Source organism: Melanerpes formicivorus, unplaced genomic scaffold (genome assembly GCF_026170545.1).
Source record: "Melanerpes formicivorus ecotype bairdi unplaced genomic scaffold, bMelFor1.0.p_v2 SCAF_39, whole genome shotgun sequence".
Taxonomy (NCBI): Eukaryota; Metazoa; Chordata; class Aves; order Piciformes; family Picidae; genus Melanerpes; species Melanerpes formicivorus.
Genome location: NW_027142391.1, coordinates 2,825,192 through 2,849,043, shown reverse-complemented (window position 1 = coordinate 2,849,043; position 23,852 = coordinate 2,825,192). Strand labels below are relative to the sequence as shown.

At 56.7% G+C, this 23,852-nt stretch overlaps 1 protein-coding gene across 4 annotated transcripts in view; it reads right to left on the bottom strand.

Moving 5' to 3' along the window:
* ACAP3 (ArfGAP with coiled-coil, ankyrin repeat and PH domains 3) overlaps nt 1–23,852 on the bottom strand; it is a 111,688-nt gene that overhangs the window by 21,739 nt on the left and 66,097 nt on the right. For all 4 annotated transcript variants that reach the window (XM_068158290.1, XM_068158286.1, XM_068158287.1 and 1 more), the window contains exons 5-10: nt 23,057–23,115; nt 16,695–16,878; nt 15,903–15,947; nt 14,968–15,063; nt 14,567–14,641; nt 1,520–1,632 (exon numbers count right to left, since the gene is read on the bottom strand). In XM_068158290.1, the coding sequence (XP_068014391.1) occupies nt 1,520–1,632; nt 14,567–14,641; nt 14,968–15,063; nt 15,903–15,947; nt 16,695–16,878; nt 23,057–23,115 (572 nt within the window). The remainder of the gene's footprint in view (nt 1–1,519; nt 1,633–14,566; nt 14,642–14,967; nt 15,064–15,902; nt 15,948–16,694; nt 16,879–23,056; nt 23,116–23,852) is intronic.

Sequence of the window (23,852 nt, the reverse complement as noted above, 5' to 3'; positions counted from 1 at the left end):
TAATCCCCACCTCTCCCCCCCAACAGCACACTTCAGCCTTGCAGTGGGGTGTGCTTCAAATGCCAAAAGATCTCTTCATATTGTATCATTCCCCTGATATGTGAGAGGAGGAAATGCAGAGCAAAAAGGGACATTGATCTCATGCATTAGAAACTCCCTGGCAGGGCTGGAAGCCACAGATGAAAAGCTCTCAGCTCTCTCCAGGGAAACTAAATGCACAAATATTGAGCCAGGCTAGAACATGAAACCTTTCCCTTCCATTTTTGCCCCCAGGGTCTCTGGCAGCTGCAGACCCCTGAGGGCTGCAGGAGGCACGTGTGCCTGGTGCTCCCAGGGACCTGGGGACAGCTATGAATTGTTAAGAGCAGGGTCAGTGCACAGAAGCCACTTCCCAGCTCCCAGCAGCACCAGTTGATATTTTCACTCTGACAGAGCTCCTCAGCCCAGAATAGGTTGGATACTTGTGGCCTGTCCTGCTGTGTGAGGGATTTCTCTTCATTCCTATCAGTTCTCCTCATCCTTATCAATTCTCCCCACCCCTATCAATTCTCCTCATCCCTATCAACTCTCCTCATCCCTAGGGTAAGATTCTGTCATTCTAAGGCTCTAGCTGCAGATGATCAGGGGGTTGGAGCACCTCTCCTATCAAGGACAAGCTAGGGGGAGCTGGGGATGCTCAGGTTGGAGAAGAGAAGGCTCCAGGGAGACTTAACAGCAGCCTTCCAGTACCTGAAGGAGGCTACAAGAAGGCTGCAGAGGGACTGTTGGCAAAGGCCTGCAGGGACAGGACCAGGGACAATGGTTTGGAAAGACAGAAGAGCAGATTTAGATTGGGTGCTAGGAACAAGTTCTGCACCCTGAAGGTGCTGGAACACTGCAACAGGTTGCCCAGGGAGGTAGTTGAAGCCTCCTCCCTGGAGGAGATCTTCAAGGTCCAGGCTGGACAAAGCTCTGAGCAACCTGAGCTAGTGGAGGATGTCCCTGCTGACTGCAGGAGGGGGTTGGACTGGATGACCTTTGGAGGTCCCTTTCCAACCCAAACCATCCTATGATTGTGGCCTGTCTGCCCTGCATGGAGCCTGGTCACTCTCCCATTGTGGAAGCAGCTCCTGGCTCCTTCTCCTGGCATTCACCAAGCTGCAGCCAAGCAGGAGCTGGCTCATTCCATGAGGGATACACAGCCTGGCAGGAAGGAGCCTCCTTGGATTGCAACAGGAAAATAACCATGGCCAGAAACCACCCAGCACCCAGCTCTTCTTCCTGGTGAATGCAGATGTCTCCCACACATCAAAGAGCTGCAAAGCTCTGCAAGCTCAGCACAGGAGTCCTGAAAGTGCTGGGAGGAAACTGATGTGGCCTGAAAACACCATTTGCAGTGAGGCAGATGCTCAGCCCTCTCTCCTGCTGCCCTGGGCTGACTTGGCTCCCAGCAGCCAGGTTAGTGTGTTGAGAAAGCCACATTAATCTCTCTTAAGAGACTGTTTCCCTCAGGAGAAAGGGGAAATGAGTCACTACTCACCGATTCCATGTCTTGAAAGCATTGCTGGCTCTCTTGAAGAGGTAACCTTCCATCACCACTCCATTTGGGGCATCCACATTAAACTCCACCTTGGAGTCATCATAGGAGAAGTCCTGCAAATAGAAAGGGACTGAGTCTCTGGCATGCCTGCACCCTCTAGGAGCAAGATGGAGATGAACCTCATCAAAACAGCAAGGAGGGAGAGAGATCTGTGTTAACATCCTGAGGTCCAGGCAGAGCTGCCTGTCACAGCATATCCTTATGCCCTACTGGGCTCAACTACTGAGCAGCAGTCAGGAATTATCCCCATTCCAATGAGCTTATCTGGCCCTATTGCTTGCAGGAAACCACTCTGCCTGCTGGATTTCCTCCCTCTGGCAGCTGAGAAGGAGAAAAGCAGGTAGTTTATCATCATGAGGGCTAAAACATCTCGGCATTTGAGGGCAGTCTGCAATGGAAACAAAGCAGCAGAGGTGGCTGAGTGAGTCAGCAGTGCTGCAGCCACCTCTGTGCTCTGCAAGGGGCCAGGCACAGACCAAACCTCAGCCTTTTCACTCAAGGAAAACAAGGAGGATGGCTTCCAGAGGGCAAGACTCAATTCCACCTCCATTAGCTCCCTTCATGTGCCACGGCCAATCTGTGCTCACTCCATCCCCTGCGCCACGCCACCGGGCAGGGCTGGTTTGTCAGCTTGGGCACCGATTCATCAGCCAGATCTCATGGGTTCTGACAGCTGGGGAGCAAGGCACAAAGCAGCAGAGGGCTGAGCAGCTGCTCTCACAGAGGATGAGAGCCTCCTCCCTGGGCCATGGGCTGCTTCCTTCCCACGAGAAAAGTAGGTCGCAGAGCCTGGGCGACGCTCACCTCTAACCTGAGCAAGCGAGGCAGGGTGTCCCTTTGCGCACTGACTCCTCTCTAGCGCTGCCTCCTCCCCACTCATCCCTCTCTCCTGAGCTGCAAATATTGCCCCCTGCACTACTGGCTCCAAAGACACAACAGCGGCGGCGGGAAGAGCCCCATCAAGGGAAGCGCTGCAGCTGAAGCCCCTTGCGATGCTGCGTTGCCAGGCGACAGGCACTTCGCTCTCATTAAGAGGAGTTATTGTCCTGCTCAGAGATGCAAGCTTGCCTGGGAGGTGTCATCACCATCACAAGCCTGATACAGAAGGAGGAGATGTAATGGGACAGGACTGAATCACCCCTTGGAAAGGCAGCAGGAGGCCCAATTAGAGGCTGGCAACCGCCGTAGGGCACCCGATCAAAGCAGCTCTGCTCAGCCCCAGAGTTTTGTTGCCCTGAGAGGGTGAATCCCACGGGGAGGGAGTCCTTTTCTGCAGCTGTCTCTCATGGGCACGCTGCAAACAAAGCCTAGAGGGAAGCTTCCCCTCATCCATAGACATTTAGAATCCTAGACTGCCTTGAGTTGGAAGGGACCTTCAAGATCAGCCAGCTCCAAGCCCCCTGCCACGCATCTCCTGCTAGATGGGGTTGCTCCAAGCCTCATCCAGATGTTTCAAGGTGTGATTCTTTTCTTGCAGAGCTGCTGCAAAGTGACAGTTCTGCAAATCTGCTGAGAGTCTGCCCTGCTGTATACTAAATAATGCAAAACCTCAGCCCAGTGGAACTTGCTGAACAGGGCACAGCTACTGCAGGGTAAAACCCCTTCCAAGCACATCTTTTAAAGGGCCACTTAGCTGTGCCTCACCCTAGGGGAAGAGGTATAAGACAAAATAAAGAGGAGGGTCTAAATATCATCACCTGACTCAGGGATTCATGGACCCATGGATTCATGGATTCAGTAAGGTTGGAAAAGACCTCAGAGATCATCAAGTCCAAGCTGTCACCCAGCACCATCTGATCAACTCAACCATGGCTCCAAGTGCCACATCCAATCCAGTCTCTTCCTAAACACCTCCAGGGATGGGGACTCCACCACCTCCCTGGGCAGCACAGCCCAGTGGCCAATCTCTCTTCCTATGAAGAATTTCTTCCTCCCCTCCAGCCTAAACCTCCCCTGGCACAGCTTGAGACTGTGGCCTCTTGTTCTGCTGCTGGGTGCCTGGGAGAAAAGACCAACCCCCACCTGGCTCCAACCTCCCTTCAGGGAGTTAGAGAGAACAAGAAGGTCTCCCCTGAGCTTCCTCTTCTCCAGGCTAAGCAACCCCAGCTCCCTCAGCCTCTCCTCCCAGGGCTGTGCTCCAGACCCCTCCCCAGCTTTCTTGCCCTTCCCTGGACACCTTCAAGTCTCTCAATGTCCTTCTTAAACTGAGGAGCCCAGAACTGGCCACAGGACTCCAGGTGTGGCCTGAGCAGTGCTGAGCACAGGGCCCAATGACCTCCCTGCTCCTGCTGGCCACACTGTTCCTGCTGCAGGCCAGGATGCCCTTGGCTTTCTTGGCCACCTGGGCACACTGCTGGCTCCTGTTCAGCTGCTGTCAACCAGCACCCCCAGGTTCCTTTCTGCCTGGCTGCTCTCAGCCACTCTGCCCCCAGCTGCCGAGTGCCAGCAGGGCAGGGGTTGGGTCACTGGGTGCTTGGGAAGGATTTCAGGTCTCTGTTGGTTGACAGAGAAGCTGAAGAGCTGCAGGACAGCCAAACTCCTGCAGGGATCAACTCCCTTACCTCCACCACTTCAGGGAAGAGCTGACAGAAGACTTTGTCTTTCAGGTTGTAGGCTAAGCTCTGTGCAGGGAGCTGTCTTTTTGTGAGTTCTGATGTCTCCTTCAGCTGCCCTCAGATAATCAAGCAGTCTGAGGGTAAGGAGGTTATACTGCTGATGAGTGCAGGAGGGACAGATGGGCCACGGACGTCACTGGAGGAAATCCACTCAAACCCAGCGGCGCCAAGAGCCAGGTGTGAACTTAACCTCGTGGAGCCTGCACTGTATCCCACCCCCCTACAGCCTGAGAGGCTGAAGAAGGGCTGAGGGCACGTGGAGATGCTCCTTGCCTTGCAGAGAACCCCAGCCTGCAGCAGTTTGAGACAGCTCCACACAGCCCCACCAGGCACACTTGAGCAGCTCAGGCAAGCGGGAGCCATCTGGGTGGTGTCCAAATATAGACACCCAGAGCCGGGAAGAGTGGCTTCTGTTTGCAGGGCTCCAGAGATACTCCTCTCCCCCTTTGCTCTCTCCTTGGGTAGGAAGCATCTCCAGGCTGAATTCTGCTCCTATTTCTGCTGGTGTAATCCCTGAGCAGCCCCACTGCCGTCACCAGAACTGACTGCGGGGCAAGGCGAGGGCGGAATCCGCTGCCCAGAGCTGTAAGCTGCAGCTTCAAACCAAGCAGAGATCTGAAGGATAAGGACCAGACTGCCTCTTATCCCTGGGAGGGAGGGGGATGCCACACTCTGATCCTCAGGGGCACTTTGCTCCATTCCACTGCACTCTGCTTGGGAGCTGAAGTCTCTGCTATGAAGTCATTGAGTGGTGAGAGACAAACAAAGCCAGGAAAAGGGAGGAGGAGGGGGGACAAAAAAAGGGGTCCTGAAACTGCCCACTTGATCAGTGGATTTGTCACTCCTTTCACTGCCAAAGGCCAAAAGAGCAATGCACAGGAATGGTTTGAGCAGCTGAAAGGCAACACAAACCGTGGCAAGTGCAGCTGGGAGGGATGCAGCACGCCTGGGGACACACAGAGCTGGGAAAGCAAACCCTTCCAGCCTTGCAAATCAAGCCACAGGGGCTGGGAGGTGCTGGTTGAGAAGGAATGGGGTCACCCATTTCACAACCTCCCCAGTGACTTTCTTGAGTCAAATCTCAGCAGGGCTAGAACAAGCTGAAACCACTTCTGGAGCAGGTGAATCTTTCCTCAGGGCCTCAAGCCATCGATTCCCAGGCTGCCACCCAGCCAAGGAGCTTCCCCACTCAGCCATTAAAGACAGAGGACAGATGTCATGCAAAAGAGCTACAAGAACATCTCCCCAACCCTGACCCCAAGTCCAAGCTAGGACAGAAACTGAGATCATCTTGCTGATGGTGTTGGAACACCGTGGGAGTGTGTGGCCACAGCTGGATGCACACAGTTGTGTGACAATTACTCCCTTTCAGTGGCAGACCTGCTCTTCATCAGGCCCTGTATCCATCCACTGGGACAAAAAGATGTAGATCCTGTTCATTATGGGAAATTAAGTCAAAGGGAGCTGCTGGGGGGCACTGCTCCTGCCCAGCACACCAAAGGGAGCTGCTGGGGGGCACTGCTCCTGCCCAGCACACCAAAGGGACTCGCTGGGGGGCACTGCTCCTGCCCAGCACACCAAAGGGAGCTGCTGGGGGGCACTGGTCCTGCCCAGCACACCAGAGGGACTCACTGGGGGGCACTGCTCCTGCCCAGCCCACCAAAGGGACTCACTGGGGGGCACTGCTCCTGCCCAGCACACCAAAGGGAGCTGCTGGGGGGCACTGCTCCTGCCTAGCCCACCATCACCTGCACCATCAGTAGGTTGCTCTGTGACTCTGGTGGGATTGTGAGCTCAAGGGGAGCTGTTGGACTTGATGAGCTCAAAGGTCTCTTCCAACCTCAACTGCCCTGTGGTTCTTAGGAGGGATGCAGCACGCCTGGGGACACACAGAGCTGGGAAAGCAAAACCTTCCAGCCTTGCAAATCAAGCCACAGGGGCTGGGAGGTGCTGGTGGAGAAGGAATGGGGTCACCCATTTCACAACCTCCCCAGTGACTTTCTTGAGTCAAATCTCAGCCTTGAGACAGCAGGGTAACAACAATTCACATTTATGCCTTCCCCTTGTCCCCTTCTTTTTGGTTCCTCTTTCCTGCTGTGCAGGAGACTTTTCATGCATGATCTTCATAAACTACCTTCCACAAAGGCAGCTTCACTGTTTGCAAAGGCCTGCAGGGGCAGGACAAGGAGCAATGGCTTCAGACTAGAGAAGAGCAGCTTGAGATTGGATGTTAGGAGCAGGCTCTGCACCATGAGGGGGGTGGAACGCTGCAACAGGTGGTGGAGGAGGATGTGGAAGAGGTGGTTGGGGCCCCATCCCTGGAGATATTCAAGGTGAGGCTCTGAGCAACCTGATCTAGTTGAGGATGTCCCTGCTGACTGCAGGAGGGGTTGGGCTGGATGACCTTTGGAGGTCCCTTCCAACCCAGACCACTCTATGACTGAGTTCCCTCTCCCCCTCCTTGCCAAACACACAGAGACAGGCAAGCCTGCCCTAAATGAGCTTGGAAGTTATTAGGCTGACTTATGAAGTCTGCATTTAGCACCTCATTGCCTCTGTGATAAGGAAAAGAAAACACATAATGGAAATGCTGGAGCCAGAAAAGGCTTCCCAGGACTGGGATGTGAATGGCTCTGCCTCCAAGAGCAGCAGCAGCAGCAGGGCCATGTTGGATCACACTCTGCTCAAAGAAATTGGATGCCTTAGAATCAGAGAAGTGTCAGGGTTGGAAGGGACCTCAAGGCTCAGCCAGTTCCAAGCCCTCTGCAATGGGCAGGGACACCTCACACCACAGCAGGTTGCTCACAGCCACCTCCAGCCTGGCTGCAAACACCTTTGGGCAGGAGGCTTCCACCACCTCCCTGGGCAACCTGTGCCAGGCTCTCACCACCCTCCTGGGGAACAACTTCTTCCTCACATCCAATCTGCATCTTCCCATTTCAAGGTTGGAAGAGACCTCAAAGATCATCAAGTTTTGCTCCATCCCCCCCAGGCCTATCCCTCCCTGACACCTTCAAAAGTCCCTCCCCAGCTTTCTTGTAGCCCCCTTCAGATACTGGGAGGCCACAATTAGGTCTCCTCAGAGCCTTCTCCTCTCCAGACTGCACAACCCCAAATCCCTCAGTCTGTCCTCACAGCAGAGCAGCTCCAGCCCTCTGCTCATCCTCCTGGCCCTTCTCTGGACACCTTCCAGCCCCTCCAGATCCTTCCTGGCACAGAGGCTCCAGAAGTGGATGCAGTGCTCCAGGTAGGGTCTCACCAGAGCCTTCCAGGCTAAGCAGCCAGATCTCTGCCACCATCTGCTTCCCTCTCCTTCCTTCACTGGCTCAGTGCATCACACCAGCCTTGGCTGCCTGTCCCTTCCCCTTCCCAGCCCTGTCACTCTGAGTTCACACAGCAGCCTGCCCCAGAACTGCTATTCCTTCAGCAGTGACATCATGCTGGTTTCTATGGGAGCACACCAAAGTGGCACACTCCAAGAGACACAGCCACAGGGAGGCAAGAGGGGGAAAGCAAGAAGAGAGAGGCTGATGTAGACACTTTCAAAGCAGCAAGTGGAAAGCCCAGCACAGGCACAGACAGACCCATGAAAGAATGAAAAGAAAAGAATAAGAGGAGGGGGGAAAAAAGCTATTTTCAGCTTGCCTCTCCCCTGACCCACTTGGTTCAGGACTCCATCTCCACACTGCATGCACAGAGACTGCTGGCATTGCAGAGGCCAGAAAGGCTCTCCCGGCTCTTTCATGCTCAGAAAAGGGCTGAGGAAATGAAAGAACTCCCCAGCTTCAGGGACATGTGAAGAGTGAAGATGGCCCTCACCAGCCTGCAGCCCTTGGAGGATGGGAGAGGAGTCCAAGAACGGAGCCCTGCCTGAAAGCAGAGCCAGGAAAGTCTTGCTTGTAGGCTCATTGCTCCCCCAAGGAGCACCACAGCTGGCTGAGGACAGAGAGAACCTCTCTCTAAAATGCCAAAAAGCTTCCTCGACACCCTTTGAACCACACTGCCCGTGGCAGTGTCCCTCCCTGCAGAGCCACAGCACTGCCCCCTCGCTGCCTCCATCCAAGGTGGAACGGATGCTGCTGCCCCTTCTCTGCCCAATGCTTTGCTTTCCTCTGCCAGAAAACCAGTAGCCAAAGCAGGCAGCCACGAGCAGGGGAGCCACCAGGGTGCAGGTGGCTTTAGCTGCTCAGAGAAACAGCAGCTTACCCCCCACCCCCCCCCCCAGAGCTCCCCAGTCGCTTGCAATCAATGCCACCAGGGCAAGCGATCCAGGCTCGGAGCAGACAAAAGGCTTTATCCCGAAGTGCCTTCTTCACTCCAGCACCCAGCAACGACACCAAGCACCCCCTAACCACATCCATGCACTGCAAAGAACTTCTCCTGCAGGTGAGCCGAGGCTGTGGGGGACTAGCTGGGCTGTTTGAGTCTAAAGGGAATCTTCATTCAGAGCAATATTCACACCCTTGAAGATGCATCTCCTGCCCCCCACACACACACTGCTGCAGGCATATTCTGCTCTCTCCTGGTGCCTGCTCCCATTTCAACCTTTTCCTCTCCCTGCTCGGTTTCCCCTCTTGAGTTTTTACCTCCCAGAGCCCAGAGGCAGATGGAATTTGGAGGAGGACTCCCCCGACCTCCGTTCCCTTTCTGCACAGCCAGCTTTCATTCATTCCAGCCCAACCCCATTTATAGACCTTTTGTTTCCTCAATTTCCCCATGCCAAACCATCTCCCTGCCCTGCAGCCTGCCAGCAGATGCTGCACGGGGATCTGTGCCCTGCCCCAGAGCTTTTCCAGCCCAGAAACAGAACCAAACACATATGCTCCCCCCACCCCCGGCTCGGGTTTGGGGGCACATCAGCAAAGTCCCAGAGGCACAATCCTTGCTCCCCCACCCCGCAGAGAGAAGTGCCCTCTAAACTTCCTCCCCGAGTCAAAGCAGCCCTGCAGGGATCTCCTTACCAGGAGGTATTCAAGCCTGCCGAAGATCTTCATGCTGCCAGCTGCAAGGGAGGTTCTGCTGCTCTTGCCTGGAGAGCAGGGAGCAGCTGTGTGTCCTCTCTCTGCTCGCTCTCTAGAGCAGCATCACTGCTAAGCACCGTGGGCTGGCAGGGAAGGAGGGATTTCTTTTGCAGTCCCTTCTGCCTTTACCCCTCCTACTCCTTTTTGGGAAGCCTGAAGCTCCGCCGTTGGCTCCTGTCAAAGCAAGGGGCACTAGAAGGAAGCTTGGCCCCTGGGGACCACCTGCTTACCCCCTCCCGGTGCCTCCTATTCACAGTCAATCAGCTTAGAGCAAGGGCTAATTATCATACAGCTGCCACGGAGGCACAGAGGGGAGCGGGAGAAGCCAGGCAACACAGAGCAAAGTTGACAGGAAGATGCTCACCAAATGCCTCCCTGACCTTAACAGAGCCAGGCTTGTCTGCCTGGAGCAGGGTCTGCTTCCTCCAGCTCCCTGGAGCACAGCCACCCTTTGGCCGGGGATGGCAGCCCTGCTCCTCTGCAGGAATCGAGGGGTTGAGATGCCATATGGCCCCTGGTCTGTGATCTACCAGCTGGGCTAAATGAGGCAGAGAGCTCTGCCTTGGCACTCCAGCCTCCCTTCCTCTGCACACAGCCAGCAGAGGCACAGCTGCTCGCCCACCCTGGCCCAGGCAGCAGGTAGGAGGCTGCAGAGGAGAGTTTACAGAGCCTCTGATTCTTCCACTTTCTCTTCCCTGCCTGTTTTGAGGCAGTGGAAGGATTCAGTGGGGTGATGACCTGCAAGGGAAGGCTGCTTTAAACAGCACCATTTGCCTCCTCATTTCCCACTGGAACAAAACCCCCAGGCCTGTGTGCTCTCCAAGATCAGAATCACAGAATCCTTTTGCTTAAGAAAAGGACCTCCAAGATCACCAACCCATGACACCCCAGCCCAAAGTGCCCTGGCCACGCTTTCCCTGAGCACCTCCAGGGCTGGTGGTGACTCTATCACCTCCCAGGGCAGCCTGCTCCAATGCTTGGCCCCAAATTCACCTCTCAAGTGGCCCAGCCTACACCAGAGCCTGTGAGCCCACATCAACACCCCTACACACTCCTGGCATGTCTGGTTTGAAAGAGCTGAGTCCAGCCCCCAGGTGAGAAGTGGGAAAGCTCCAAGTGCTCCCTGCTGCAGCTCTGGCACACAGGCATCCCACACACAGCCAGAAGAAGAAAGGCACCCCCCCAACACACACCCCCACCCCAGCCTCCACCCTGGAAGCTGTCTTCTCGTTGCACAACAGGAGGACAACTCAAATATTTACTGGAGCCCACGAAAACTGAGGCTCTTCCTTCCCTCTGGCTGATTTTATTGCCCTGGATGTATTTAACTGAGCTCTGCTTCCACAGGAAGAGTGGGGCTGCAAGGGGAGCTCTGTCAGGCTTGGGAGGCAGCAGGGCAGTGGTGGAGAGGGGGCAGGAGGGAGAGAGGAAGGCAGTGGTGGAGAGGAGGGCAGTGGTGGAGAGGGGGCAGGGGGGAGAGAGGAAGGCAGTGGTGGAGAGGGGGCAGGAAGGAGAGAGGAAGGCAGTGGTGGAGAGGGGGCAGGAGGGAGAGAGGAAGGCAGTGGTGGAGAGGGGGCAGGAGGGAGAGAGAGGAGGGCAGTGGTGGAGAGGGGGCAGGAGGGAGAGAGAGGAGGGCAGTGGTGGAGAGGGGGCAGGAGGGAGAGAGGAAGGCAGTGGTGGAGAGGGGGCAGGAGGGAGAGAGAGGAGGGCAGTGGTGGAGAGGGGGCAGGAGGGAGAGAGAGGAGGGCAGTGGTGGAGAGGGGGCAGGAGGGAGAGAGGAAGGCAGTGGTGGAGAGGGGGCAGGAGGGAGAGAGGAAGGCAGTGGTGGAGAGGGGGCAGGAGGGAGAGAGGAAGGCAGTGGTGGTGGGGAGAAAGAGGGCAGTGGTGGGGGGGAGAGGAGGGCAACTTGAAATGCCATCTGCCCCCCCAAGGAACCTGCCCCAGAGGTGGCAGATGTTCCACAGGGCAAGCTGGGGAAAGGGTGGCACAGGACAAAAGCAAACAGTCAAGATTAATGCTGGTTGGGGTTTTTTCCCCCCCTCCCCTCCCCAGTTTAATCAAAGCATTCAGGACAAAATGCCCCAGACCCCTTCCTCATGACCCTGCCTCTTGGAAGGCTGCCCTCCACACCTCACAAAGCTGCCCCCAGACCACTCCTTGAGCAGGTCCCCCAGAGAACACTTCCCAAACCTGGGATTTAAACTGAATCCCTCCTCCCTTCCTCAGACCCCAGCAGGCTGCTTGGGAAGGCTCTGTGCTGAGGGGAGGGAAGAAGGACACCTCTGCCACTCCTCTCTCATCAAGCCCAACTAAATCCCCACACTGCTGGAGGCACCAGAGGGTGTTGTGGGCTCAGCATGCATTTACACCTGTGCTGTGCTCCCCTTGGAGATGGTGAGATGCTCACCAGATGCAGAGTGCCAGGCTCTGGTGCAAAGGGAGGAGCAGCACTGACCCAGAGCAGCTGAAGAGCAGCCTCAGAAGATTTCCAGGCAGGAAGCTTTAAATCCTGCATCACAGCTCTCCTCTCAGCTCTCCCCCAAGCTGCTGCAGCCAGAGAGCCACTTGTATCCTGAAGAGGAGTAATTGCTTGCTCTCCCCCTTGGAACCTGACCTCTGCTTCATTTCCTGCCTGTCCACTCAGCAAAGCCCCTGAACTGAGCTGTGCTGGGGGGATTTGCCACCTTCCCCCCAATGAAGTCATCACTGCAGCAGAGTCCCAGGGGAGCTGAGAGTTCACAAATGGATTTAGCCTCCCCTCAGAACACTTAACCAAAGGCAGCATCTGGCCAGGCCCATGCACAGGCAGGGGCTGTCATTAGCTCTCAATCTGTTTGTGGTTCCATTTCATGGGCTGTGACAGCTCTGAGAGAGAGCATTAGAGAGAAAGCCACAGCCACTTAGGTTCCTCCTGCTGAGGAGTATTGATCCCCCCAAGTGCCTGCCAGAAATGGGCTCCCCAGTGACTCCTGCTCAGGGCTTGGCTCCTGAGCAGCTATCAGCCCCCCCTGTGTATGTTGAAAGTCCACCACCACTCTGTGCTGTGCAGCCACATCACTTCCCACCAGACCCACGGTGCTCAAAGGGCCTCAGACACCAAGCAAGCAGCAAGTGCCAGCCAAACACCTCTGTGTGGTGGGTTGAAATTCCCCCACCCCAACCCCCAGCATTAACTCTGCCACTGCAGCACTGATCCCAGAGTCAATCCTGAGCACCACCCAGAGCACAGACAACTGAAATCTCCTCTTAGCACAGGACTGGAAACAACTTCGATGAGGATGGAGCCAAACTCAGCTGAAATGGGGCTTTAGAGTGACATCTCTGAGGTCTTTTCCAACCTTCTTGATTCTCTGATCCCCAGTGCTCAGGTGGCAGCACTGATCCCATGGCAAGGAGTCTTTGCTGTGCTTTCAAAGCCAGAACTTTGTCAGTCACAGATGGCTCTGGGTTGGAAGGGACCCTCCAAGGGCATCTTGTTCAACCCCCCTGCAGGCAGCAGGGACACCTCCAGCTGGATCAGGATGCCCAGGGCCACAGCAAGCCTGATCTTGAATGCCTCCAGGGATGGAGCCTCAACCACCCCCTTGGGCAGCCTGTTCCAGTGCCTCACTGCTCTCAGTGTGCAGAACTCCCTCCTGATGCCCAACCTAACTCTGCCCTGCTCCAGTTTCAAACCATTGCCTCTCATCCCACCCCCACAGCCTCTCCCCAGCCTGCCTGGAGGTGCCCTGCAGATACCCAGACAGCAAATGCTAATTCTGAGCCAGGAAGATGCCAGAAGGAAATCCCTGTGGGTACTCACCTGCAGGAGGGTCTGCAGCAGCAAGTCAGCAATCCATGAAGAGAAGGAAAAGAAAACAAGAAAGGAAAGAAAGAAATCAGTTGATGCTTCTCCAAGCCTTGGATTTGGAACCATTCCCAGGTGAAAGGGCTGGAAAATCAGAGCCCACCCCAACCAGAGGCTCCTCCCTGCTGAAGGCTCAGGCTTTGTGGCTAATAAATCCTTTCACCTTGCCAGATCCTGGTGGTTACCCCCAGCTACAGCAGGGGAGAGCCACACACACACACACAGAGGCTTTGCCACAGCTCAGCTGCAGGCAACAGCTTGCTCAGCCATGGCAGCTCTGCTGCTTGGGTCTCTGTGGCCCCTTCCCACAGCTCTGCTGCCCAAGGCTGTAGCTGTGGCACATCACAGGAGCTAAGCTGAGCTGCACCTTGGGGCAGGATTGCCTGGAAGAAGCTCACTGCAGCACACTCCTCTCTCAGCAGCTGTGCAGAGTGCTGCTGTCTCTCCCCCATGACCCACAGACACCACCTCAGAGCAGCTCCCCACCACTGAGGCTGTGGGTACCAAAGGAGAGCATCCACTCACTCATCTGGCAGATGATTTAGCAGGGACTCTGGCCATCTGCTTGTGCTGGGCACTCAGGCATGCTGCCATCCTGCTGCCTCAGCAGGGGCAAGGCAGGAGAAGTGTCAGAAGGGACATGGCAAGCCCCAGTAGCTGCAGGTCACAGGGCTTTGCCAGACACAGAGCTGGCTTGCTCAGCCAAAAGAAGTGAGACTGGGGGAGAGGAGAAGGAAGAAGAGGTGGGAGGAGTGCTCCAGCTTCTAGCCAAAGGCAGCTCTGCCATGCACTGAGGTTTCCACTGCTGGTTACCACTGCAGCCACCCCTCTGCCTCAGAGCCAGTGACAGAACATGAGCCTTGGAATCTTCCCCCCAGCCTCAGCAGCACAGAGCTGCAGGTGGAATCCAAAAGGGAAAGAAGAGGGTCACAGGAAAGAGCTTTGTTGTCAATGCTGGGCAAGCTGTGAAGGGTTAATGCTTGGACTTGGTGCTCTGCAGGGCCTCTTGCATCCAAAACAGGGTCACATCAAATGCATTTGTTGTCAATGCTGGGCAAGCTGTGAAGGGTTAATGCTTGGACTTGGTGCTCTGCAGGGTCTCTTGCATCCAAAACAGGGTCACATTAAATGCATTTGCTGTCAATGCTGGGCAAGCCCCAAAGGCTTGGGTTAGTGCTTGGACTTGGTGATCTCCAGGGTCTCTTCCAGCCAAGACAGGGTCAAAGAAAAGGAACCCTCTTGGCTTGCTCAGAGGCAGAGCTGGGAGAACAACCTGGGTGCCCTGACCCAGGAGGGTCCTCCCTGCATCCCTCTCCTTTGAGGACTCAGCTGTGCCAGCAGCCTGGGGCTGGACCTTCCTCCCAGCCACAGCTCCCAGCACCCACAAGGGTATTGCTCTCATCTCATCATCTGCTCCAGGCTGTGAAGGACCAACCCAGCAAGGGCCCTCTGTGATCCAGACAACCTGAGATGGAGACAAGAGCTGCCTGCAGCCAGGACTCACCCTCTGCTGTATCAGTGCATGCTTGTGCTCCATCTCCCTCTTCTCCACTGCAGAATCAATCACCAGCTGGTCCAGCTAAAGGCAGGGGGGAGAACATCAGGTGTAAAAGTCAAGGAGGAGGTTCCTGAGCCACTTGCCCACCCCTGCTGCATTGCTCTAGGGTGACCCCAACCCTGCTTAACGTCCCCACAGGAGGGGAAAAGGCTGCTTGGGGATGCAGTGACAGCAACCACAGCTGCTGGCTGTCACCCTGCAGTGCAGCATGGCCCAGCCAACATGCAGGATGCTCTGCCCACTCCCTGGTTGCCAGGTGTAGTGGCTGAGTAGCAAAGAGGAGGTCCTTGCAGGGTGAAGGGCTACCACCAGGCAGCCTGAGTCAGCCACAGGCCCTGTGCCCTCACCTCTGTGGCTAGCTTCTTCATGTAGGGATCCAGCTCATGGAGCAGACTGTAGCCCTGCTGGAAAAAGGTGTACTGGGCATGCATGAAGGACAGCATCTGGGGAGGGAAACAGCAGCAAGGTCAGAAGAGTGACTGTGAAAAGTCCTCAGCCCTCATCACCCCCAAACAGCTCTCTCCAAGGTCTCACCCTCTCCCTGCCCAAAGCAATCTGTCCACCAGCTCCCTCTCCTTCTTCTCTTTCCTTCCTCTCACAACTCCTTCCACACTGCCAGGTTACCCCTGCTGGGAGCAGGAAGCACTAAAAGCAGCATCCCTCAGCCCTGGAAGTCCCCTCCAGTGCTGGTCTTGCTGGTCCTTCCTTTTCCCTTCTCATGAGCACACCTGCAGCCCCCAAAGCAAGCCCAGGAAGTGTCTCCAGGGCAGCCCAAGGAGTCTGTCTGTCAAGGCATGCAAGCTGCATAGGAGAGGGCTGCCTTCCATGCAGGCACTGAGAGCAGACCAAGGAGTCTGTCTGTTTGTCTGTCAATCCATGCAAGCTGCACAGGAGAGGGCTGCCCTCCATGCAGGCACTGAGAGCAGCCCTAGGAGTCTGTCTGTCTGTCAATCCATGCAAGCTGCACTGGAGAGGGCTGCCCTCCATGCAGGCACTGAGAGCAGCCCTAGGAGTCTGTCTGTCTGTCAATCCATGCAAGCTGCACTGGAGAGGGCTGCCCTCCATAGAGGCACTGAGAGCAGCCCCAGGAGTCTGTCATGCACAGGAGAGGGCTGCCCTCCATGCAGGCACTGAGAGCAGACCAAGGAGTCTGTCATGCACAGGAGAGGGCTGCCCTCCATGCAGGCACTGAGAGCAGACCAAGGAGTCTGTCATGCACAGGAGAGGGCTGCCCTCCATGCAGGCACTGAGAGCAGCCCCAGGAAACCCAGAGGGCCCTTACCGCATCCAGGATCTCAAACTTCTTCTTGGCCTGCAGGACATTGATCTGTGAAGGAAACAAGACAAGAGCCTCAGCATCAGCAGCAGGAAGCAGCCTGCCATGGAGAGCTAAGGCAGCAACAACTTGCTCCAAGACCTCTGGCAGCAAACCACAACCCAGTCAGGGACACTGCCAGGAGGTTTGGTTCTGCAAAGCCAACTCTGGTGAGCTCCAGGTGGAGCCAAAAGGGAAGGAGAAGGGTCACAGGAAAGAGGTTGGTTGTAAATGCTGGGCAGGCTATGGAGGGTCAATGGTTGGACTTGGTGGTCTCCAGGGTCTCTTCCTACCAAGATAGGGTCAAGGAAGAGGTTGGTTGTAAATGCTGGGCAAGCTATGGAGGGTCAATGGTTGGATTTGGTGGTCTTCAAGGTCCCCTCCAACCAAGATAGGGTCAAAGAAAAGAGACTGGTAGTGAATGTTGTGCAGGCTATGGAGGGTCAATGATTGGACTTGGTGGTCTCCAGGGTCTCTTGCAACCAAGATGGGGTCAAAGAAAAGAGATTGGTTTAAAATCTGTGCAGGCTATGGAGGGTCAGTGGTTGGACTTGGTGGTCTCCAAGGTCTCCTCCAACCAAGATAGGGTCAAAGAAAAGAGGTTGGTTGTGAATGTTGTGCAGGCTATGGAAGGTCAATGGTTGGACCTGGTGGTCTCCAGGGTCTCCTCCAACCGAAATGGCTCTGTGCTCCCCTACAAGTGGCATGTCTTGCTGTGCCCTGGGAGATCCAGCCAGAGCTGGGGGCTGTGTCACCAACCTGCAGGACATAGTCGAGGGCCAGGTGCCGGAAGCACTTCCTGGTGATGGTCAGGGTGCCTGTGGCCTCCTCCACCTCGTGAGGCTTGTGCCGAGGGGCCTGAGCGTTCTTCACCAGGGAGATCTCCATGTCCTCCCGCACCTTGTCGAACTGCTTCTTGGTCTCCTTGAACTTCCTCACGTCACTGCAACCCAAAGGGGGTGGGAGGAGAGCAGAATCAGTGCTACAAGCCAGCCAGGACACTGAATCATAGAAGCAGTAAGGTTGGAAAAGACCTCAGAGGTCACCAAGTCCAAGCTGTCCCCCAGCACCTTCTGACAGCTAAACCATGGCTCCAAGAGCCACATCCAATCCCCTCTTGAACACCTCCAGGGATGGGGACTCCACCACCTCCCTGGGAAGCACATTCCCCTGGCCAGTTCCTCTTTCTGGGAAGAGCTTTCTCCTCCCCTCCAGCCTAAACCTTCCATGGCACAGCTTGAGACTGTGTCCTCTTGTTCTGGTGCTGGTTGCTGACATTGCTAACACCAGCACAGTGCAACCAGGTACACTGTGGAGGTGGTGGAAGCCTCATCCCTGGGGGTGTTTGCAGCCAGGCTGGAGGTGGCTGTGAGCAACCTGCTGCATTGTGAGGTGTCCCTGCCCATGGCAGGGGGTTGGAGCTGGCTGAGCCTTGAGCTCCCTTCCAGCCCTGACAGTTCTCTCATTCTAAGGTCCAGTGAAGCTCATCTGCAGATCCTCCAGCTCAGACCTCCCAGAGTTTAGATCCCTGCAGAGCAGGGCCAGCTCTGCATCCTACCTCCTGCTCCATGCAGGGGTTTAAACCACTGCATGCTTGCAGAAGGACAGCACTTTGCAGCCAAATGACTTTGGGGTGCAGCAGAGTCAGGTTTGGTCACTCAGAATCACAGCAGCAGGGGGCTGGAACTGGATGATCCTTGAGGCCCCTTTCAACCCTAAGAGTTCTAGGATTCTATGGTCACTCCAAGTGCCACTGAGATCCCATCCCACCCCACCAAGCTCCACTATGGCCAACTGGACTCACTCCAGATTAACTCCAGGCAGCCTTTAGCAGACAAAGAAAGACATTGGACCTCCCAGGCTGCCTCCAAAGCCTGAAGGAGATTCTCCAAGGAGAGCAGGCAGAAAGCCAGGCCAGATGGCATCCTGCTCTAAAGATAGTCCCACAGCTGCCCTCAGGATAAGTGGTGAGGAGAACACTTCAGATGCTCCACGGGGCTCCTCCTGCAAGGAGGGAAAGGGGCTGCTCCCCAGGGCAGGGCACTGAGCGAGGCCAGCTCAGGTGCAGCCCCAGCTGGTTCTGGCTGGGAAATCCTCACCTCACACCCAAGGCACAATGTGGACACTGGCTTTGAGAAACACATCTTCCACCTCACCAGCTGCACAAGTCTGAGCTGCACCTACAGAGCTCACATGGGAACAGAGCAGTGCAGAGAGCTCACATGGGACCAGAGCTCTGCAGAGAGCTCACATGGGATCAGAGCTGTGCAGAGAGCTCACATGGGATCAGGGCTGTGCAGAGAGCTCACATGGGAACAGAGCTGTGCAGAGAGCTCACAGGGGATCAGGGCTGTGCAGAGAGCTCACATGGGATCAGAGCTGTGCAGAGAGCTCACATGGGATCAGGGCTCTGCAGAGAGCTCACATGGGATCAGAGCTGTGCAGAGAGCTCACATGGGAACAGAGCTGTGCAGAGAGCTCACATGGGATCAGAGCTCTGCAGAGAGCTCCCATGGGATCAGAGCTGTGCAGAGAGCTCACATGGGATCAGAGCTGTGCAGAGAGCTCACATGGGATCAGAGCTGTGCAGAGAGCTCACATGGGAACAGAGCTGTGCAGAGAGCTCACATGGGATCAGGGCTGTGCAGAGAGCTCACATGGGATCAGAGCTGTGCAGAGAGCTCACATGGGAACAGGGCTCTGCAGAGAGCTCACATGGGAACAGAGCTGTGCAGAGAGCTCACATGGGATCAGAGCTGTGCAGAGAGCTCACATGGGAACAGGGCTCTGCAGAGAGCTCACATGGGATCAGGGCTGTGCAGAGAGCTCACATGGGAACAGGGCTCTGCAGAGAGCTCACATGGGATCAGGGCTGTGCAGAGAGCTCACATGGGATCAGGGCTCTGCAGAGAGCTCACATGGGATCAGAGCTGTGCAGAGAGCTCACATGGGAACAGAGCTGTGCAGAGAGCTCACATGGGATCAGAGCTGTGCAGAGAAGCTCACATGGGATCAGGGCTCTGCAGAGAGCTCACATGGGAACAGAGCTGTGCAGAGAGCTCACATGGGATCAGAGCTGTGCAGAGAGCTGACATGGGATCAGGGCTGTGCAGAGAGCTCACATGGGATCAGAGCTGTGCAGAGAGCTCACATGGGATCAGAGCTGTGCAGAGAGCTCACATGGGAACAGGGCTCTGCAGAGAGCTCACATGGGATCAGAGCTGTGCAGAGAGCTCACATGGGATCAGAGCTGTGCAGAGAGCTCACATGGGATCAGAGCTGTGCAGAGAGCTCACATGGGATCAGGGCTGTGCAGAGAGCTCACATGGGATCAGGGCTCTGCAGAGAGCTCACATGGGATCAGAGCTGTGCAGAGAGCTCACATGGGACCAGGGCTCTGCAGAGAGCTCACATGGGACCAGAGCTGTGCAGAGAGCTCACATGGGACCAGGGCTGTGCAGAGAGCTCACATGGGACCAGAGCTGTGCAGAGAGCTCACATGGGAACAGAGCTGTGCAGAGAGCTCACATGGGATCAGGGCTGTGCAGAGAGCTCACATGGGATCAGAGCTGTGCAGAGAGCTCAGATGGGATCAGAGCTGTGCAGAGAGCTCACATGGGATCAGAGCTCTGCAGAGAGCTCACATGGGACCAGGGCTGTGCAGAGAGCTCACATGGGAACAGAGCTGTGCAGAGAGCTCACATGGGATCAGAGCTGTGCAGAGAGCTCACATGGGACCAGGGCTCTGCAGAGAGCTCACATGGGATCAGAGCTGTGCAGAGAGCTCACATGGGATCAGAGCTCTGCAGAGAGCTCACATGGGACCAGAGCTGTGCAGAGAGCTCACATGGGATCAGAGCTGTGCAGAGAGCTCACATGGGACCAGGGCTGTGCAGAGAGCTCACATGGGACCAGGGCTGTGCAGAGAGCTCACATGGGACCAGGGCTGTGCAGAGAGCTCACATGGGACCAGAGCTGTGCAGAGAGCTCACATGGGACCAGGGCTGTGCAGAGAGCTCACATGGGACCAGAGCTGTGCAGAGAGCTCACATGGGATCAGGGCTCTGCAGAGAGCTCACATGGGATCAGGGCTGTGCAGAGAGCTCACATGGGAACAGAGCTCTGCAGAGAGCTCACATGGGATCAGGGCTGTGCAGAGAGCTCACATGGGAACAGAGCTCTGCAGAGAGCTCACATGGGAACAGAGCTGTGCAGAGAGCTCACATGGGAGCAGGGCTGTGCAGAGAGCTCACATGGGAACAGAGCTGTGCAGAGAGCTCACATGGGATCAGGGCTCTGCAGAGAGCTCACATGGGATCAGGGCTGTGCAGAGAGCTCACATGGGAACAGAGCTCTGCAGAGAGCTCACATGGGATCAGGGCTCTGCAGAGAGCTCACATGGGAACAGAGCTGTGCAGAGAGCTCACATGGGATCAGGGCTGTGCAGAGAGCTCACATGGGAACAGAGCTCTGCAGAGAGCTCACATGGGAACAGAGCTGTGCAGAGAGCTCACATGGGAGCAGGGCTGTGCAGAGAGCTCACATGGGATCAGAGCTGTGCAGAGAGCTCACATGGGAGCAGGGCTCTGCAGAGAGCTCACATGGGATCAGAGCTGTGCAGAGAGCTCACATGGGAGCAGGGCTGTGCAGAGAGCTCACATGGGATCAGAGCTGTGCAGAGAGCTCACATGGGAACAGAGCTTTTACATTTTGGGGTCACCTGCAGCAGAGGGCTGTTGGGGTTTGACACAGCTTTTGGTCCAGCTCTGGAGAGAATGGTTTCTTCCTCTGAGCACACCCCCAGTGGAAAGGAGGAGTTCAGGGGGTGTGATACTGCTGGAAAGACTGAGCTAGCTCCAAGCCAGCATGACTGCAACCTCAGGAGCCAGCCAGGAACCCCCTCCAGCTCAGCAAGGTCTGTGGGCTAAGGCACAGAGCTACAGCATGGGCAGGGCAAGCTGATTAGTCAGACACAGACCTGGATTCACAGCTTGGGGACAGGGAGGGCAGGCCAGAGGGTAACTATTTGCCCTCTCAGATAAATAGGGATCACTATCCAAGGGCACATTTCTCCCTGGTCCCATCCCCAGCCAAGGGGTTGCAGGCTGGCTCTGGGTGGATTATTCAAAGTGATGCCAAGGGTTGGAGCAACAGAAACATCAAAGCCCCAAGGCCTGCAGCTGCAGAGGCTGAGCAGCAGTACAAAGAGCAAGCTGCCAAGGTGCTGAAGGGATGACAGACCCCAAAATGAAGGTGAAACTCTCCCTTCAGCCTGCCAGCCTTAAGCAGACGAAACCTGAGCTCACCAGAGGAAAGGATTGGAGAGAAAGTGGGGGTGGGGTGAGTGCACGAAGATGGGGATGAGGAATGGGGGGAGGGGGAAGGGGGGCTCAGCCAGGGACCCCCTCCCTCCATCAAAGCACACAGCTGCTGAGGGATTCACACTCAGTTGCCAGTTTCCATGACAACCAGCTGCTGTGGAGCTGAAGACCTCGGGTGCCTCTCTGACCTATATTCAGCTGCTTTGGGATCCTGAGCTGCGCTGGGTGGTGCCCAGGGGAAACGTGGCACCCAGGGGAGCTGTGTCACAGCAGCAGCAGCAGGGACAGCCTGCTGGGAGCCTGCAGCAAAGGGACAGGCTGTCCCCATCCACCTCACCTCCTGGGCCCAGCTCCTCTGCCCCTCTGCCCTGCCATGTGCAACTTCACATCTTTGCCACTCTGCAGGGCGCTGTGAACTTGCTCTCCATCAGCAAGCAGCCCTGAACCAGTGGTCAGGCTCCAGGCTGGAGGCAGAGTGAGGATCAGCTGCTCCCTCCACACAAAGGAGAGCCCTCCTGCCTGTCATCAGGGTTGGAAGGGACCTCAAGGATCAGCCAGTTCCAACCCCCTGCCCTGGGCAGGGACACCTCACCCTGCAGCAGGTTGCTCTTCCAGACAGATGCCCCAGAAGAGCAGGGCTGCTGTGACTCTGAGTGACTGAACCTGACTCTGCTGCACCCCAAGGTCATTTGGCTGCAAGGTGCTGTCCTTCTGCAAGCATGCAGTGGTTTAAGCCCCTGCATGGAGCAGGAGGTAGGATGCAGAGCTGGTCCTGCCCTGCAGGGATCTAAACTCTGGGAGGTCTGAGCTGGAGGATCTGCAGATGAGCTTCACTAGACCTTAGAGTCAGAGAATGGTCAGGGTTGGAAGGGACCTCAAGGCTCAGCCAGCTCCAACCCCCTGCCATGGGCAGGGACACCTCACACTGCAGCAGGTTGCTCACAGCCACATCCAGCCTGGCTGCAAACACCTCCAGGCAGGAGGCTTCCACCACCTCCCTGGGCAGCCTGTGCCAGGCTCTCACCACCCTCCTGGGCAACAACTTCTTCCTCACATCCAATCTCAATCTCCCCACTTCTAGTTCTGCTCCATCCCCCCCAGTCCTATCCCTCCCTGACACCCTCAGCAGTCCCTCCCCAGCTTTCTTGTAGCCCCCTGCAGATCCTGGAAGGCCACAATGAGGTCTTCTTGGAGCCTTCTCCTCTCCAGCCTGCACAACCCCAACTCCCTCAGTCTGTCCTCACAGCAGAGCAGCTCCAGCCCTCTGCTCCTCCTCCTGGCCCTTCCCTGGACACCTTCCAGCACCTCCAAATCCTTCCTGGCACAGAGGCTCCAGAGCTGGCCCCAGAGCTCCAGCTGTGGGCTCAGCAGAGTGGAGCAGAGGGGCAGAATCCCCTCCCTGGCCCTGCTGGCCACACTTCTCTTGCTGCAGCCCAGGCTCTGCTTGGCTCTCTGGGCTGCAAGGGCTCCCTGCTGGCTCCTGCTGAGCTTCTCCTCCCCCAGCACCATCTTGGGGGTGATGCTCTGATCTGGAAGTGTGCCTCGTGTCCAGCTTGCACTCAGAGCTAGGAAGAGGATGAAGTCCTCTGCCTGACAACAGAGCAGGCAGCTGGCAGCGTGGCAGGAGGACAGCAACAGCCATCACTCAAACCAGAGCCTGGCCTCTGCCCTTCAAGGTCTCCCCTGCACCAAAGCTCCAGCCGTTGTGCAGAGGCTGCAGTTCTATTTCCAGCAGCCAGAGGACAGGTGCAGGGCAAGGTCAGGGAGGCTGAAGCCCAGGGGGCTGGGACCAGTACTCACTCCTTCACGAAGTTGTGCAGCTGCTGCCGGACCGAGCGCTGAGCCTGGTCAAACAGGATCTGAAAGACAAGGAAGGGAAGGCAGTGTCAGAGAGCTCTGCAGGGTGCAAGCATCAGGGGGGCAGAAAAATCCCTGGATGCCCTCCAGGGGCTTCACTGTGAGGGACTCAGTGACACTCCAGGGCTTGAGCAGTGCCCACCACTTGCTGGCTGCCAGAAGGGAGAGGAACCTCTGCTGTGCAGCAAGGGCAGGGCCCCTGTGCTGCAGGTCCCACAGCCTGGGCCAGGGCTCCTGTGCTGCAGGTCCCACAGCCTGGGCCAGGGCTCCTGTGCTGCAGGCTCCACAGCCTGGGCCAGGGCTCCTGTGCTGCAGGCTCCACAGCCTGGGCCAGGGCCCCTGTGCTGCAGGCTCCACAGCCTGGGCCAGGGCTCCTGTGCTGCAGGTCCCACAGCCTGGGCCAGGGCCCCTGTGCTGCAGGTCCCACAGCCTGGGCCAGGGCCCCTGTGCTGCAGGTCCCACAGCCTGGGCCAGGGCTCCTGTGCTGCAGGCTCCACAGCCTGGGCCAGGGCTCCTGTGCTGCAGGCTCCACAGCCTGGGCCAGGGCTCCTGTGCTGCAGGCTCCACAGCCTGGGCCAGGGCTCCTGTGCTGCAGGCTCCACAGCCTGGGCCAGGGCTCCTGTGCTGCAGGCTCCACAGCCTGGGCCAGGGCTCCTGTGCTGCAGGCTCCACAGCCTGGGCCAGGGCTCCTGTGCTGCAGGCTCCACAGCCTGGGCCAGGGCTCCTGTGCTGCAGGCTC